The sequence below is a fragment of the Chaetodon trifascialis genome, chromosome 9 (genome assembly GCF_039877785.1).
Source record: "Chaetodon trifascialis isolate fChaTrf1 chromosome 9, fChaTrf1.hap1, whole genome shotgun sequence".
In the NCBI taxonomy this organism is placed as follows: domain Eukaryota; kingdom Metazoa; phylum Chordata; class Actinopteri; order Chaetodontiformes; family Chaetodontidae; genus Chaetodon; species Chaetodon trifascialis.
Genome location: NC_092064.1, coordinates 10,657,634 through 10,672,462, shown reverse-complemented (window position 1 = coordinate 10,672,462; position 14,829 = coordinate 10,657,634). Strand labels below are relative to the sequence as shown.

Genomic DNA, 14,829 nt, shown 5'->3' with positions numbered 1-14,829 from the left:
CTGTCAACTGAGCTCATCTAGTCTGTTTATTTCTCGCACTAAGCACAGTCACCTGACTTCCCAGCACGGTAGAAAGGCAAGCATCATCTCTGTAGTGTATCCTGTAGTGTATGACTCATGGCTTTTCTAGTTTAGTCGTCTACCCTGTGAACATGGGTAGCACCCACACTGTGCCCCTCTGGTATTGCTTCACTCGCCTCATCCTTGCGGCGTGCCAGCCTGGCCCGCCCCGCCCCGTCTGTACCACCATATGGGAACTCTCTGTGACAACGTGCAGACGTGAACCAGGCCTCCTGCTGTGGTTCAGGGAGAGTTCGGCCTACCGGTGCCTCTGCAGTGCTGTCTGCTCATTTGAACTATGAATCTAAGTCAAGTGATGTTATTCAGGCCAGTGGAAGAGGATAGTTATCCTCAGGACAGCAAGTTTTTTTTTTTTTTTGTAGGTTTTCCTTGTTACATTTCTATACATGACAATGCTAAGGGCGTTGTTACGCGGTGAACACCTCCTCACAAGAATGCACCAAGAGAACTGCTAAATTCTCCCATTTCCCAATTTTAAATGACATTAAATACACTTGCTGCTCAAGTAAGAGGCTGTTTGTTGACATGTAGCTCCACCCAGTGGTGGAGCCTGCCATAAACTCACTGAAACTAGACCTACCATGACTCTTCTGCACTGTGTGTGTGTGTTTCCAGAGACCAGATGAATACTGCCTGATGTGGGTGTCTGCAGACCTCATCTCCTTTGCTGTAGTCATAGGAATATTCATTTTCCAGAAGTAAGTACAGCCACTCGGTGATATTACCGTAGTCAAACCATTGTGGTAACTTCTTACCTAAGGCTTAATGTTTCTCCATTTTTCTGCTGGAGTACAGAGTAAACACTGCTCTTTTTTGGTTTTCTCTCTGCTTCACACCCAAACACAAATATACATGTACATATCTCTAATTGCTGTCAGTTAACAGGCGCCCTTCAGTCGCTTCCATTCAGTTTGTCACTCTTTCTCTGTCTGGAACACATCGTTAAAGTAACAACTCATACATAACTCTGCAGCTCCTTTGTGTTTAAATGACTTTGTTTAATGGATTTACCAATAGTGACCTTCAAAGGAAAGGCTGGAAACAGCTCACCGTTGTTTGTTTCAGATCATGTATTGGTTTCGTGCTTTTCTAAGCTGCTCTGATGTGTCTTTGCTGTTCTCTCCCCCTGCACCTCAGTGCTGGCACGCACCAGTGGTGGCAGAGAAGATGAACTTTGTCTGAGCATATCTTCTCTGAGCTAAAATGTGTTAACCCTTCACACTCCTCCAGTGTTTCTGCCACTCTGTTGGAGTGTGCTTTTGTTTGTTTCTGCGACACCTCCAGAGACAGATGGCCTGTCCTCCTGTCGTCTCGGGGATGGAGGACACTGATCTTTGCTTTTTTTACGGTCCACTGTGGGTTTGCTCTGCTTAGCCGAGCTCTTCAGTAGCTTCTGCTGGCTTCTAAACTGACCTCTCTTCTCTCCCGCCTTCTTTTGTCCTTTTTTTGTCCTTCTGCCTCTTCCTTGTCTTCTCCCCTCTGCCTGACGTGCATGCTCTTCTCCTCCTCTGCTGCATTCTGGCATCTTCTCTCAGCTATCACATGATCAGGTAACTGGGTCACCTCTTCTGACCCGAAGTCTTCTCTCCTTTCACCTCTTTTCTCTCTTTCACTATCTTTGTCCATCGTTCTTTTGTTGGATGCATTCCTTTGCTTTCTCTCTATCTTTTTTTACCTTCTTTCTCTTTTTTTAGATTTTTCTCTCCACCTTACTTCTACTCTATATTTATTCTCTCTCTCACTTTCCTCTCTCTCTCTCTCTCTCTCACCTGAATCGTTACACTGCACTGCTGCCACTTTCCTCTCGAGGGAGGAGCTCACGTCTTTATGCCTGTGGGCTAAACGAAACGAATGCTTTCCACTCACACAGCACAAAACATCCACAGCATTAAGTCGCCGCTGAAATCTCAAATTTATTATCCATCGTCTTAAGCCAAACGACTAAATGTCCAAAGTGAGCTGCAGCCTTACACTCGCGAGGGGGGAGTGCTTAAGCATTAGCGTTAATTGATGCTGATGAACTAAAAGCTAGTTCTTTTTCATTTCTCTGTCTTAATGCCTCTGTGCATGGTGACTGATGCTCTTCTGTTAGGTTAATTGAAGTCGAGGCCGGCGTTTTCGCATACAGGAAATTAATTCCTCTGACTTGACTGATTGTACGAAGCTAAATCTGAGTCAGCGCTGACATGAACACAGGCCTTCATCTTTCACAGAATAGCACAAACTGCATCCAGTTACAATGAACTACTTATTAATTCAGAGGTTATTTTCAATAGATATGCAATGACTGTTGAAAAATGGGTTATTTGACATTTACACACACTGTAATCATAATCACATGTTTTGGTAACACTTTCTAATAAGCCTGAGCATTGCCAAGTTGTGTTAAATCGATTGGACTGTATGACCACTTACATTCTGGAAAAGGGCAGCACAGGATCTGGACCAAAATCCATTTATTAACCGATTATAAAATGTTTGTCAGTGGATTCTGCCCTTTATAGCAAGTGTAAACAAATATAAACGTTTTCCCTCCATGGTCCAAAATCTTCTTATCTGCACATCGAGAGCAGAGGCAGCAGTATTTAGTGGTATCATCATTGTCTCAAGGAGATCTCTGATCGATCATGTGACCCCTGCAGGTACCGGATGAGTGGAATGCGCAGTTACAACCCTGAGCAGATCATGCTGAGCGCTGCCGTCGGGAGGTCCAGCAGAGACCTCAACGTGATGAAGGAGAAACTTATCTTCTCTGGTAAGACCCTCACTCTGAGACCAGAGGGACGTGTTTGTCTCTCGGATGTTTCCTCTTGTGTTCTTGTTGTCGGTCGTTTGGGCTCCTGAGCTCTGAAACAAATTCGTCTCTTTGCATTTTACCTTTTGAATTGCCGATTTACAAAAAGAATTCAGTTCACCTTAAAGACGAGCAAGCAGCGTTTTGAGCTTCAGGTGCCCAGCCAGCATGTCACTCCATCCCAGCATGCATCTGTCTGAGTGTCTGCGAATGTTCTCCCTCCTACTCTTCCTCCTCTTCCTCTCTTCCCTGTTGAAGGTCAACCCCAGTAGCGGCCTGTGTGATGTGCAACACCTCCTGTCCACGCTACCAGCAGTGTGACTTCTTCCTCTATTCCATGCATCCATTGCATCCCTCGTTACACGCCACTTCTCTGCCTACTATGCCCTTCTCCCCCTTCATCCATCCATCCATCCATCCATCCCTTCATGCACCAAACCTCCCCCATAGTCCTCCCACTGGAGACAACGTCATGTGTAGGGGAGCTTATAGACGCCCCAGTCTGTCTAGACAGCCTCTAGTGCTGGGGGTCAAAGGTAAGCCGCATCATTCCAGCTGTTTGACATTCTGTATCATTTTCCCATTCACTTTTTCACTTAATGACTCCTTTTGTCTTTTAGTTTGTCATCTTTGACCAAAGCTGAGTGTCTTCTTGTGAAAGTCATAGTGTAATGACATCATACAGTACGTTGAACTTGTGTTTTTTTTTAATCCCGCGGCGCCCTCCAGAGGTGGGGAATGGAGTTGGCAGTGCTGAGGAGCTGTACGTGGACAATGGCTATGACTACTACACCAATCAGGGCATTAGCCAGTGATTGGGACTCAGCCTGTGTGAATCTGCTGTAGCAAGACGGAGAGGACGCCACGCGCAGAGTACACATCATTCCTGTTTGAATCAGTGTGAGGTCCGTTCTCCTCTGTCCTACTGATGAACTGACAGACTGCTGTATCTGATGGAGGAAACCACCCAGTTGCTTTGTGTACATTCTGTAAATAGTTTAGGGTTTGGCTTCTCGGACATGCTGTATATCACACGGGACTGCACGCACTTTTTATTAATAGAATTCGCCAAACCCGTGGCCTCCGTTCTCACATCCAAATGTCTGAGAGGCCCCTCTGAGTTCCACTCGCCTGCTTCTTTTTACAGATGCGTTCCCTGATTCTTTATTATTTGAAGCTATTTTTCCAAAGCAGCTCCTTGTTTTTTAACCACTGTGCATGATGTTCTTCTCTTAGCAGATGAATTTGTCTTTAACAAGGCTTTTTACAAGGCTTTATTGCAGCATGAGAGTAAACGTTAGCAGTTCATTATGCTCCTGCCTACTGTCAGCACTCCGCTGTGCCGTTGTACATATACCGATATTAATATTTTTATTTAAAGAGGGAACACAAAAAACACAAACGAGCTGTTTACAGAAGTCCTGCCTTCTCTTCTAGGTCAAATATTCAGCTGTAAGATAGTTACATATACATATCCCCACACACACACACACACACACACACACACACACACACACACACACACACACACACACACACACACACACACACACAGTGCGTATATGTAATCATCATATCACCTGATGTGTGTGAGCAGTGCAAACAGAAGAACTGGTGAAAATGGTTTGGAGGGGAACACTTGTGCCGTCTTTTTATGGTTAATGTGAATGTGGTTGGATCCTTTTTTTTTTTTTTTTTTTTTTTTTTTAAAGATGTGTATGGTGTTTCGTGTGTATTCTGGCTGGGTACATATTTTTTACCCCATGTGCAGTGCTATGTCGAGTGTGTTATTGTACATAAAAGGTGAACCAATGTGTGAGATGCGCGGCCAGCTAAGTATTACATTTGAACTATGTGACAGTGAAGAACTGTTGAATAGTTATGATAGCAGTAGTCTGGTCATGATGAAAGCGAATTCACTTCCTCTTCAGCCTCTGAGTTGCAGTTTGTCTGTGGTATTTTAGTGTTGACACACACACACAGTGCATCTAAATGTTGGTTGCTGGTGTAAAACTGAATGCTGTAAGGTCAATGAAGTGGGTGCTAAATGTGAAAATAAAGCTCTAAGCTAACTGAAGGGACGCTACAGGTATCACAAGAGGCAGAACAGGGTCAACAAATGGATTGCCTTTTGTTTATTTTCTCTCTTTGTGCCTCAGAAATAAACATTAAAAATTCTTCTAATACAGCAGTTTACAAGTTGTATTTGTTGGATACCTATACAGTAGCTTATTTTATTCATTTATATGTGCTGATGGAAGCAAATCTGGATTCTTGTGTTGGAGCTCAGTCACATTCATAAGACTTTAAGCTTCCCCTTCAAGAGCCCCTGGAGGATCCTGATACAGCATGTGAGTACATGAAGCTTTCATGTATGCGTGTGGGCCACAAAAGGGATGAAGTTCGACTTTTGCTGAAAACAGACAATGAAGGAGCTGAAAATTGAGTTTTAATTGGCTGAAAAGTAGACTGTAACAGTTAAACTTCCTTGTCATTTTTTTAGGTGGCTGGACTCGGACAGTGAGTAAGTGATACAAAAATAGATCCTAGTCTCATAGTTTGTTTCTGCCTGTTTCAAGAAGGACTGACAGTTTGTACAGTATCACAGGCAATAACACTGGCTCCTATTTGCTTCATCTTTTCCAACATGAGGAATACAAGTTTTGGAAAGGAAAATCATAAAGGAAATACACCTACTCATAAATGACATTTGGCAAAAAGAGGGAATGCAGGTTTTCTTAGCGCTTGGTCGTTAACGGTCATGATGCTGGACTGTCTGCTTCACAGATTCAGAGTTTCCAAAACAGAAATCAACTGTTCATACTTGATGTACGATAAGCAGCCTTCTGCCCATCAGAACAACAGCAGGTGAAACACTTTTTCATCACTCAAAATTATTAAATATCTCTCTCATCACCACAAATACAGTATGACATACACAAGGCACCAGTAAGCGACGCTTTGGTCCTCCTGTGGGACGACCAGAGTTGACCTTCTCAAGCTACAGCAGCAAAAGCAAACTGTTGTACCTACAACCCAGATTCCAAAAAAGTTGTGACATTTGCAAACTGTTGTTACCAACAGCAGGTTCACAAAGTGTTCCTGAGTCCATGCAGTAACATCCTTTATCCAATCATGTGTTCACAAAGTGGTGAACCTCGCTCCATCCTCCCTTTCATACCCAACCATGACACTATCACCTGTTTTTCACCTGCCTGATTACCTGTGGAATGTTCCAAACAGGTGTTTTTGGGGCATTCCACAACTTTCCCAGTCTTTGGTTGCTCCTGACCCAATGTCATTGATGACAAAACTCTCTCTGTATTGTCCTTATACTGTTTTCAGTTATGTCAACAAGGATTAGCAAAATGATCGCATTGTGTTTTATTTTGTTTTACACAGCGTCCAAACTTTTTTGGAATATGAGCTGTAACTCTGATATGCAGCACAAACATCTGAAGCGTGTGCGTTAACATAAGACACTGCTTTTTAAATAAGCACTATTGCACAAAAAAAAGCAAAGTTGGCCAACAAGTGGAAGTCCTCTAAGTGCAGCACTGAGCTCCTCTGTCACCTTGCAAATAACACAGTCTGTGTTTTATTAAAAGGGAGGGGTGATGCGAATGACTAAAGATTTACAGTACTGTGAGAACATTAAGGCTTTCATGCACCTTCATCTCTTAAGAGTCTGCACCTCACCGTAAAACGTCTTATTTATTAATGAGGTGAGTCGTCTATATTGCAGTGAATTTGTTTGAAATGAATTGTGCATAACCACATCCTGACATTGAGGTCTCCCTCTGTCTGCATGACTCCCAGTGGACAATAAAATCATGACTGTGACAAAGCATTTCCGGGACCTGGAGCAGGCCCTCTGACTGAACCACTAGGGTGCAGTAGATCACCTCTGCGCCACCATTCAAACAACATAGCAGCTTTCTGAACAGGCACACTGTTTGTCAGCCTTTGATGGAAAGATGTAAAAACACATTAAAGGCCTGCAATACACCAGCACGCATACACACACAGCCACACGGTTATTGGGAATAAATAAATAAATAGCTGAGGATGTACTGGTTAGTCCATTAAAGGAGTGGCTGTTCCCTGAATTGAACACCATCGAAGTATCTACCACGAATAAGCATCATCAATGGAGCTGAATGGATCAGTAGATACATGAGAGAAGACGTCACCCTGTGAGAGGCTCCTGATTCACGTTTCATCAGTTTGTCTCTGGTGTTTCTGCTGAACACAAGCAGCTGTCTCTTTAAAAACAACCAGACCGTTCACCTCTGCTGATCAGTCACTGTGCCTCAAAGAGGAATTTTAGCATGTTTCAAACCATGATCATCGCTTTTCTTTCTTCTACCGCCCCCTTTCACAGACAAGATGAGTTAAAAAACCTGAGTATCTTTCTTGTCATCATTCAGATGACAGGGCCGTTTGTTGGTCATTTGTTTCACTTCAGCAGAATTTCAATTATGCACATAAGAAAAGCATCAAACAGGAATCAGCAACAAGTCTCTGTGGCATCACTTTTATCTCCATAAATGACCTGGATGAAGATTAGCTGAAGTTCGTCTTGCGCAGGTGTCTGTTGGGGATTTCTATGGCGCTCACTTGTAAAGGCCAGGAGCCGCCCATGATGCCAGCCTGAATGGCCACGCCTGTGACCACAGCCAGGTCAGGGTCTACAGACGTGTTGGGCTGCTTCCCAAAGTACTCGCTGATCAGCCTCCTGATCCGCGGTATCCTGGTGGACCCACCGACCAGAACGATCTCATCCACGTCCTCTTTCTCCAGGTGGCCCTCCGTGAGCACAGTCTCAACGGGAGCCAGGATCTTCTGGAAAAGGTCCTCATTGAGCTCCTCAAACAGCTCGCGAGTGATCATGGTCTGGAAGAGAACGGGAGCGGGAGCGGAGGCTTCCGGTGACTCGGAGCTGTCGTGGGTGTGAAGGTGCAGGGGCACCCTGATGGTGACGCTGGGTTGGAGGGTGAGGTTGAGCTTGGCGGCTTCCACGGCCTGTCGGAGACGGTGGATGTCCTCTTTGAGAGTTGGTGGGACGCCAAACTCCTGTCGGACTCGCTCTGTGGTGTACTGGAGCAACCTCTGGCTGAAGTCTTGACCGCCCAGCTTGTTATTCCCTGCCGAAAAAAACATATTATTATCAACCGTTCAATCATGTAAAGGAGAGCGCAGAACAAAATGACAGTCTACACCTTTAAGTGGGACGTGAGCTGCGAGACAAAAGGCAGAGACTACAGTGGCCTCTTATCAGCTCCTGCCTCTCCTTGGTGAAGCAGTGAAACACGTTACCTGCCATGGCTCTGGTGAGGAACATGCCTCCCTGTTTGTTGAGCAGAGAAACGTCCAGGGTTCCTCCCCCGAGGTCGACCACCAGCACATTGAACACATCCACCTTGTGCAGACCGTAGGCCATGGCTGCAGCCGTGGGCTCATTGATCACACGCAGGACCTCGAGGCCTGCAAGACGGAAGAAATAATACACGTTATATATATATTACTCATGTAGTGCATGCAGAGTGTATGTTTAATGCTTTTGGGGGAAAAAGGCCATTATGGATCTATACATATACCAGTAGCAGGATGTCTGGAAATGTAGCTCAAATATAAATTTATCTTTATTATATATAAGTATAAAAATGCACAAAGGACATCCAACATCAGCTTAATGTAAGAGAGAGAAGTGACCGGCAAGGCTGGCAGCCCTGATGGTGTAGTTCCTCTGTCTCTCGTCAAACTCTGCGGGCACAGAGATGACAGCTTTCTGGATGGGCACGCCCAGCTGTCGCTCCGCCATCTTCCTCATCTTCAGCAGCAGCCTGGAGCCGATGAACTCTGGGCTGACAGTGAAGGTATGGTTGGTGGAGACCAGGAACTCTGCACTTCCATTATTGTTAATAACCTGGAAGAGGGGCGGAGAAAAACAGCAGAAGAGAGGATTAGATTGGACCAGTTCAAAATGGTTTATACAAGTGGAGCAAAGTCTAGTTAATCTTGATTCTTCTACAAGTCTAAATGATCACTGAGATAGAACATGCCTCTATGAAGCCATTTTACGTATAGTGCATGCTTAAACTCAAACTATGTGTCTTGCATACTTCCAAAAGGGACTGTAAGATCATCTGTTTTTCCTGCATTATCTCTGTGTGTAAACACTACTGCTGCAACCTCATGAAAAGAAACTACAAATGCAGGACTGGTCAAATCCTAATTCCCCTAAAAATCAGACTTAATGAAAAAAACATCCCCTACAGCTGATGGAGCCTGCCACCACAGAAATCACTCATTCTGCAGTAACACAACGAAGCCCACAGTCAGCTCAGCCAGCCCAGCAAGGACCCACCTTAAACGGGTACCGAGCGCTCTCCTGCTCCAGGACCTCCGACTCAAACACCTTCCCGATGAACCTCTTGGCATCGTAGATGGTGTTTTGAGGGTTGCTGTCGGCCAGCTCCACGGCTTCATGTCCAGCCAGCACCGCAGTGGTGGTGAATGAGACGGCGCTGGGGATGCTCTTCCTCCCCTCCTCATCTGCTACCACCTCCACCTCCCCGCTGCCCGGGTGGAAGACGCCGACAGAGCAGAAGGTGGTGCCCAGGTCCAGGCCGATAACTTTGGGTTTGGGGGGCGGTAAGTACTGCTGGCCCAGATAACCAGCCAGGAACAGGGCCAGGATAACCGAACCTGTGGGACAGTCACAGCACGCGTATTACAGGTGGACCAAACCGGTTAGCTTAAGTGTTAGCATCCACTCACCGGAGAAATTGTCATTCAACTTACCAATCATTGAAATTTCCCCCGACATCGTCACACACCTTTGCGAGGTTAGCCTCCGCTCAAATTTCACACAACGTCGATAAAATTGTTTAAGCTGCGGTTAAATGATGTCCGGCTTTGACAACTGGGTGATGCGAAACAGGAAGTTTTGAGACGGCCAGCAAAATACACGTCTACATTGAATCGCTCCTTGTGGGTGCTGGGAAATGTAGTTTACGGGACACACAATCGACGCAATGGATATTTAGCTTTGTACTCCACTTCCCGTCAATGCGTGCGACATGAACGTGTACGAAAGCTTAGTGACGTAACGTCTATTCAGCCAACCAGGAGGAGCCAGAGCAGCGGATGTAAAAATAATAATAAAATATAAAATAAAAATAAAAATAACGAAAGAAATTACTCTCAATAAAATTGGAGTAGAAAAATGAAACAAAGAAAAATTAAACTGACATGAAAAAGAACATTTTATTTATTTGATTTTATTTACAAAAAGTTGTGAAAACAGTTGAGTGCTGACTTTCACATGAGTGCACACGCAGGCTCTCTCATTCATTCTCACACACACACACACACACACACACACACACACACACACACACACACACACACACACACACACACACACACACACACACACACACACACACACACTCGTTCAGGTAACACATATTTTCCTGTTCAGCATACATTATAGGCAAGATCTGAATATGTTCCAACCCATTCAAAACCATCCATTCACCCAAACAGTAACAGTAACATACAAACATACATAAACATACATACAAACAGTAATTCATAGGAAAAACAAGATTATCCAGAATGCTGAGATGAGACTGGATTTTATGAGACAGGTCAACATGAAGCAGATATGATAAATAAAGGCTTTATATGGGAGAACACTGAATGATTCAGAATGCAATAAATACAAGTGACATTTAATCAATGAAATGTCACCTTTTCAACAATACTTGAAAAAAAAAAACCTAGAGAAATTTACAGTTTCATTACTCTCTTGATAAAGTGACACATGGATAAGATGACATTTAGAACACTGGTTGTTTCTTTTTCCTGTACATATCACACTTTTAAAAGCGTCTACAATAGGCAGACTCGTGTCTAAGGGTTATTAACATGACATTTTGAGACAACAAAGGGAAAATTGTCACAAGAACTCTGAATTCCAAATGTCAAAGCATCCATCTGACGAGCAATCACATTACGAATCAACCACGTCTGTGAGCTGCTCCGCTTCCTCCTTGCTGTCTGAGCATTCAGATGGGATGAAGCAGCCAGAGTCTCTGGGACAGTCGCTGTCTACTTCCTGTAGGCTGTGGGTGGATTTGTGGTCCTCCGCCTCCCTGACATCATCACCTGTGACCACAAAGCAGATGGAACTTAATCAAATATCATAATATTACAGGTTTCTGTTTCCAACCACATTACAGACTTTGAAAATATGTGCTTCCGTCTCTGGAAATGAACCCATGTTCAAATGCCTGATGCCCTTTGACATTTAAGTATTTATTGCTATGACAGATTATTTTAAAAGAAGAGAGGTTGTTGTCATTGCTAAAATAAAAGAGAAAATAGAGCAATGTGTTCTTGGCTGTGTGGCCAAATGACCCAAATACTGAAATAACTTCTGCAGGTGTGACCCAGCAAACAGCAACAGAAAACAAGTCTTCTTTTAGATACAACACCTCAAATTGTCCTCTTTGACTCTCTCGCATGGTAAAAATATTCCACCATTCTTTCATATTTCTACTTCACTGATGGAAGCCACTAATCCTCATGTCCAGGTTACCAAACCACTAACCTAATGGAGTTCGGCTTGATTAAATTACTGGCTTCTCATGTGAGTCAACAGGCTTGGCAACGTCACGCTGCAGCCGCAGCCATCTGTTTTAGCCAAACTGTCACCAAAACAGACAAATTACAATGCCATTTAATTTGCCTTGTGCACGGTTGCAGTGAAACCTGAGCACACTTAACAAAAGTTGCCAGTAAATGTTGTTCCCTTTTCACACTGGAAAGCAGTTTTGTTTTCATTCACGTAGGATCTGCGATAATCAGCCTTCTGCTTCAAGACATCAGATTACAGGAACACCTTCTGCTCCATTAAGCACTTTCTATCTGAGTAACAGGAAACCACTGATAAGCCTCTCACAGCGCGCACAATGTATTTCTGTTCTGTGAGGTAAAAACATCTCAGCCTGTTTTACATTTTAATGAACTAAGAATAAAAATAAACTTTTATATTCACCAGCAGAAATTAATTAGTAAATCATTTCCAACCACACTGCGATAGGCAACAATAGGTAATAATTCTGTTTGACTGTCACTGAAGCTTTTTGTAACTTGAAAGTGATATAAACAATCCTTGTCACAGGTGTGTCCGCTCACACAGGTGTGTCACATTTAATCAGAATTAGTTTGATTACTGTGCAAAAACACTCAATCACCCAGTGCTGACTTGATTTACTTAGGCTGGTTAGAAGCTGGAGAGCAATAATACCAGATCTGTGTGCATTTATTGGGTAAAGAGTCTTACTGACAGGAGACATGGGGACATTGCAGTCAGATGCATCTTAACCACGATTCCACCATGGCACAATTACACTTGTGTAAATTAACAGATGATTGTAGGTTACCGGAAACCACATTCCACTAGTCATTAATAACTTTAACAGGGTTTTAGTTCACCGTGTCACCATTTAATGAAATAGTCATTAGTGATTTTCTAAGATGAAGCGTTGTAATCGTTCTTATCATAGGTACTGCTTGGTGGCTAACCTTCTGTGTAGCGGCACTCAGCAGCAGCGAGAAGCCTGCGTCTGTGCTCGGGGTCTTTGACGTTCAGCTCTATCAGGTGTTTCTCCTGCAGGTGCAGCAGGTCCTCCACTGTCTGGTAGCCATTTAGCAGCAAGGCAGAGGCATACTCCTGCAACAACAACGGCAGCTGTCTTCATTAGCATCAACATATATGTCGTTTTGGGGGGGAAAAACCCAGTGATGTACACATTCACCTTTCACCAAGTTTCAGATCATGTGTGGTGCACAGTGTTTACAAAGGAAGGTCAGAGGTAACAAAGGATTGATAATGTCAGCTATTTCACCTGCAAGCGTCTTTGAGGTTGAGATATGAAAGTAACATTTCATGCCTGGTTTAACCTCCCTTGAGTATTCGATGAGGTTTACAGAGATTCAGAGTTCCTGCTCTTCATGTAAGACGCCAAACTGGAGAGTTGACTGAATACTATTTCATTTGCTTTCTTGTTATGATCATAACTGTCTGAAAACAAGACAAAACATGTGAATGATCTCAGGTGAGTGGATCCCACTCTCACCTCGAGATTCAGTCGCTCCAGTAACTCCAGCAAGGTTTTGGGCCGGGGTCTTTTGCACAGCTTCTGTTGTCTGATCTTGGGAGCTTCCTCTTCTTCCTCTTTCTCCACCACAACGTCCACATAGATGAACTTGAAGTTGCCCACTTTGTTGTTTAGCATGCCTGTCCAGATGCCCATCGGAGGTTTGCTGATGATGTTGATAATGTCACCGACCTGGGGAAACAGCATAGTGAGCGTAAAGAATCATGAAGACGGCGCTTATCTTTATCTCTTCACAACACAACACTCAGCAGCACTGTATGCAAGCATCGTTGTATCTTACCTTGAGTTTGAGAGAATCTGTGTCATACGGGCTGGGAACGAAGTCTGTGTGGACGCGAGCTCTGCCGCAGAACTGTCCCTGGTAGGAGCCGTCCTCCTCAAGCCTCAGACTGTCTCTCTTTCCAGAGCCATTGGACTCACTGGTCACACCACCTGAACCCACGAAAATGGTACAATGCATTGTAACTACTGGACTGTAACTCATATGAATCCACTGACTCCAGCCTGTATGCAGTGTGTGCAGATGCTTACTAGAGGAGCTCTGTCCACTGTAAAGACTCTCTAAAGAGTTGCTTGTCTTTGCAGAGTTTTTCTCAGCCGGAGGGCCACTTTCTGTCTCTGCCTCTGGGTCTTTGTCTGTGTCGTCACCCTGGGAGGAAAAAAATGAAAAGCTGTACAGTCATGACATAGAATACAAACCTAATGATCCTCAATCAATCCTTTAAAATGTGTCCAAGTGTGCAAACAGTTTGTCAAGTGTGTCATTTTATCTATTTATCTGCATTAGAGTAAATCACGTACACACAGCAAGCCACTTTTCGATGTAATTGAGCGTGGTGAGCATCAAATATTGCCAACAGCGTCATATTTGAGGATGTGGGTTTATGAGAGATGACAGTGATAAGACTCTTGAGAAAACAGCACATGTTCGCTGTAACTGAGGCCTAGCTGGCCTAGCTGTAATCTATACCCTTGAATTACTCATTTATGTGTATGAATTATCTACAGCTTTATCACCTGTAGCTGATAGCAATTAATTAACAAGTAGATGCTGTGTGTGGGTGTAAGCGTGGGTGTATGTCTGCCTATTTTCCAGTGACTCACAGTCTCCTCGGAGAAAGACTTGGCGTGTTTTTTGCCCATTTTTCTGCGCATGGTCAGTGAAATTGCCTTCATCTTCTTCCCAAATCCAGCTGATTTGTTTGGGTCCACACTCTCACATTCTTCTGCGAGCTGTGGAGAGAAAGATGGTTTAGCACATCTGTGACATTTAAAAAAAGTATATTTAGAACTTGGCTCCTCATGTTTCTCCCATGTCCTCACAATTTGTATTTCTGCTCCATAAACATAAAGCAGCACGCACCACTTCCTGTGCAGCAAAGGGTTTTTCCCAGCATGAAGTTTATTTTCCAACGTCATAATTTTAAGATTAAACATCTTGCAGCACCATGGCTGCAAATGTTTGTATGCGTGCATATATTCAGCTCTCCTTATCCTTAACACATGCTTTACATGGCCTCTTGGTGCATCATTGACCCTTCACAGCTATCATTCTTGTTACTATGTGACATTTTTGACCCTTATGCACATGAAAATGAAATGAAAACGAATCTACAAACCATAGCTGTTCCATTTTCCTCTGGTTTGGCTTGTGATGAGTGATGTCTGAGGCCCTCGAACCTGCCAAAGCTTGTGGAGCGCTGTGTGGAGGATTGAAAGACAGACTTACAGACAGCTGGCGCCATTTGTGTAGCAAGG

At 43.9% G+C, this 14,829-nt stretch overlaps 3 protein-coding genes across 6 annotated transcripts in view; 1 reads left to right on the top strand and 2 right to left on the bottom strand.

Annotated features, from left to right (window-relative positions):
• Positions 1 to 5,061, top strand: part of gdpd5b (glycerophosphodiester phosphodiesterase domain containing 5b) — a 38,841-nt gene extending 33,780 nt beyond the window's left edge. Inside the window, exons 14-17 of one of the 2 annotated variants that reach the window (XM_070971278.1) lie at positions 697 to 779; positions 1,617 to 1,631; positions 2,724 to 2,836; positions 3,605 to 5,061. In XM_070971278.1, the coding sequence (XP_070827379.1) occupies positions 697 to 779; positions 1,617 to 1,631; positions 2,724 to 2,836; positions 3,605 to 3,690 (297 nt within the window). In that variant the 3' untranslated portion in view covers positions 3,691 to 5,061. The remainder of the gene's footprint in view (positions 1 to 696; positions 780 to 1,616; positions 1,632 to 2,723; positions 2,837 to 3,604) is intronic. The other variant, XM_070971279.1, reaches the window with a different exon arrangement.
• A 2,296-nt stretch (positions 5,062 to 7,357) lies between these two features.
• Positions 7,358 to 9,856, bottom strand: hspa13 (heat shock protein 70 family, member 13). The gene is made up of 5 exons (XM_070971280.1): positions 9,683 to 9,856; positions 9,246 to 9,586; positions 8,591 to 8,804; positions 8,195 to 8,362; positions 7,358 to 8,022 (listed from the first exon to the last, which is right to left on the bottom strand). The coding sequence occupies exons 1-5, from the start codon at positions 9,705 to 9,707 to the stop codon at positions 7,442 to 7,444; spliced, it is 1,329 nt and encodes a 442-aa protein (XP_070827381.1). The 5' UTR covers positions 9,708 to 9,856; the 3' UTR covers positions 7,358 to 7,441.
• A 273-nt stretch (positions 9,857 to 10,129) lies between these two features.
• Positions 10,130 to 14,829, bottom strand: part of samsn1a (SAM domain, SH3 domain and nuclear localisation signals 1a) — a 279,152-nt gene continuing 274,452 nt past the window's right edge. For all 3 annotated transcript variants that reach the window (XM_070970000.1, XM_070969999.1, XM_070970001.1), the window contains 7 exons: positions 14,691 to 14,771; positions 14,176 to 14,304; positions 13,603 to 13,720; positions 13,352 to 13,503; positions 13,030 to 13,242; positions 12,476 to 12,623; positions 10,130 to 11,053 (listed from right to left, as the gene is read on the bottom strand). In XM_070970000.1, coding sequence (XP_070826101.1) covers positions 10,899 to 11,053; positions 12,476 to 12,623; positions 13,030 to 13,242; positions 13,352 to 13,503; positions 13,603 to 13,720; positions 14,176 to 14,304; positions 14,691 to 14,771 — 996 coding nt within the window. In that variant the 3' untranslated portion in view covers positions 10,130 to 10,898. The remainder of the gene's footprint in view (positions 11,054 to 12,475; positions 12,624 to 13,029; positions 13,243 to 13,351; positions 13,504 to 13,602; positions 13,721 to 14,175; positions 14,305 to 14,690; positions 14,772 to 14,829) is intronic.

Excerpts from the sequence above, each read along its gene's own strand:
- hspa13 (XM_070971280.1), bottom strand. The coding sequence starts at position 9,707 with ATGTCGGGGGAAATTTCAATGATTG. Across the intron at positions 8,805-9,245 it reads GCGCTCGGTACCCGTTTAAG|GTTATTAACAATAATGGAAG; the intron begins GTGGGTCCTTGC and ends CCCCTCTTCCAG. Across the intron at positions 8,023-8,194 it reads CCTCACCAGAGCCATGGCAG|GGAATAACAAGCTGGGCGGT; the intron begins GTAACGTGTTTC and ends TTTTTTCGGCAG.